Source organism: Hipposideros armiger, unplaced genomic scaffold (assembly GCF_001890085.2).
Source record: "Hipposideros armiger isolate ML-2016 unplaced genomic scaffold, ASM189008v1 scaffold_471, whole genome shotgun sequence".
NCBI lineage: Eukaryota > Metazoa > Chordata > Mammalia > Chiroptera > Hipposideridae > Hipposideros > Hipposideros armiger.
The window spans coordinates 478,088-479,732 of record NW_017731821.1 but is presented as its reverse complement, the minus strand read 5'-3'; the positions used below and the strand labels follow the sequence as shown (position 1 = coordinate 479,732).

The following is a 1,645-nucleotide window of genomic DNA, read 5'->3' as shown; positions in this document are numbered from 1 at the left end:
GTGTTAATTGCTATTCAGTTTCAAATATAAGCCTGCATCGGGTACACAGGAGTCTAGGAGAGTGGATCATTTTCCTTGACACTACTATTAAGAAAGGGCTTTTCAAATGAGCCCTCCCAAGGGCCCAGGTGGAAGTTGTTGAGGGCTTCCTGGTACTTGCCCAGTCTTTTTCAGTTTCCTCTGAGCTTCCGAAAGCTATCTGAGGACGAGCAGATCCTAACGGTCGTGACTTGTGGCTCAAACTCCTGGTAATGATTTATAAAGAGGTTTATAAAGAGCGGCTGCCAAGGGGCCGGACATTCAGGCCCAGGCCGAGGAAGGTGGCCTGGGCCCCCAAACCAGGGGAGGGGTGGGGACCAGGGCAGGCCTGTGGCTAATCGCTTTCCGAGGGCTCCAGCCGCTGCGGCTGCATCATCCTAAGGGCTCTAGGCAGATGCCAGGCTGGACAAAGCCCTCTGCTGGGGTCGCTGCGACCGTGCAGCTGACTACACACTATCGCTGCGGGGCGGCCGATAGTCTGTGGGCTCCTGATGGATTCATCGAACTTCCCCCTTGCTGTGCTTCCAGTTCCCTTCTCTTCTTTCGGTCTTGGGCCGTTTAGGAGCAGAGGCCGGCGGCAGGCTGCAGAAGCCTCAAGCAGCTCTGACCTCTGGCACCTCCCCAAGCCCCAGAGCACAACATCTGTCCTCAGAAATACCCGGGGCGGAGGGGAGAAAGCGTGTCCACCCCTTTCTGAGTACTCGGCCTCTTATCTCTTCGGAGAAACAGCCCCTCCCCTCCGGTCTAGCTCTCCGAAGCAGGAGCACTAGGTCCCCGCCCCGCGGGAGCGCCTCCGCACCCCGTGTCCGCGCCGCCGGTTCCTCCTGCAGTACCACGCAGTGTCCGCGGGGGCGCCCCGTGCCCCGCAGCGCCATCTAGGGGCCGGGCCCCGGGTAGAGGCAGGGGAGGCGAGGGCAGGCGCGGCCGGCGAGCGAGGGGAAGCCGGCGGTGGCAGCGGCGGGCGTCCGCGGGCGGCGCGAGGAGCCCCTGTGATTGGCACAGCCCGAGCCGGAGGAGGAGGCGAGGGGAGGGCGGAGGAGGAGGAGGAGGAAGGGGACGAGCAGCGGCGGCGAGGAGCTGCGCTTCCACCTCTCCAGCCCCGGCAGGACAGGGGCGGCCGGCGCGGGCCCGGGGCGAGGACAGCACGCACCCCCGCCCGGCAGCGGCCCCGACACCCGGGGCGAGCGGGAGAGCGGCGGCGGCGGTGGGGGGGCAAGGATGCAGGGGAAGAAGCCGGGAGGCTCGTCGGGCGGCGGCCGGAGCGGCGAGCTGCAGGGGGACGAGGCGCAGAGGAACAAGAAGAAGAAAAAGAAGGCGTCCTGCTTCTCCAACATCAAGATCTTTCTGGTGTCCGAGTGCGCCCTGATGCTGGCGCAGGGCACGGTGGGCGCCTACCTGGTGAGTCCCGGTGCCAACTCCGCCGCGGGGCCCCTTCCCCAGCCCGGCACGAGGAGGGGGCCGGGCGGGCGTGACCTCGGCCCGGCGAGGAGGTTAGCGACTGGTGCAGAGGCGGCGGCCGGGGGAGCCGGAGCGGGCGGGACCGCGGGTGCCGGCAGCTGGTCGCGCGGCCGGCGGGGGTTGGGGGGCCGGGGTAGGAGAGGCGGAG

The 1,645-nt window shown here is 67.0% G+C and overlaps 1 protein-coding gene across 2 annotated transcripts in view; it reads left to right on the top strand.

Annotated features, from left to right (window-relative positions):
* The first annotated feature begins 876 nt into the window (after positions 1 to 876).
* Positions 877 to 1,645, top strand: part of SLCO3A1 (solute carrier organic anion transporter family member 3A1) — a 249,399-nt gene continuing 248,630 nt past the window's right edge. The window contains exon 1 of one of the 2 annotated variants that reach the window (XM_019666464.1): positions 877 to 1,437. In XM_019666464.1, coding sequence (XP_019522009.1) covers positions 1,258 to 1,437 — 180 coding nt within the window. In that variant the 5' untranslated portion in view covers positions 877 to 1,257. The remainder of the gene's footprint in view (positions 1,438 to 1,645) is intronic. The other variant, XM_019666465.1, reaches the window with a different exon arrangement.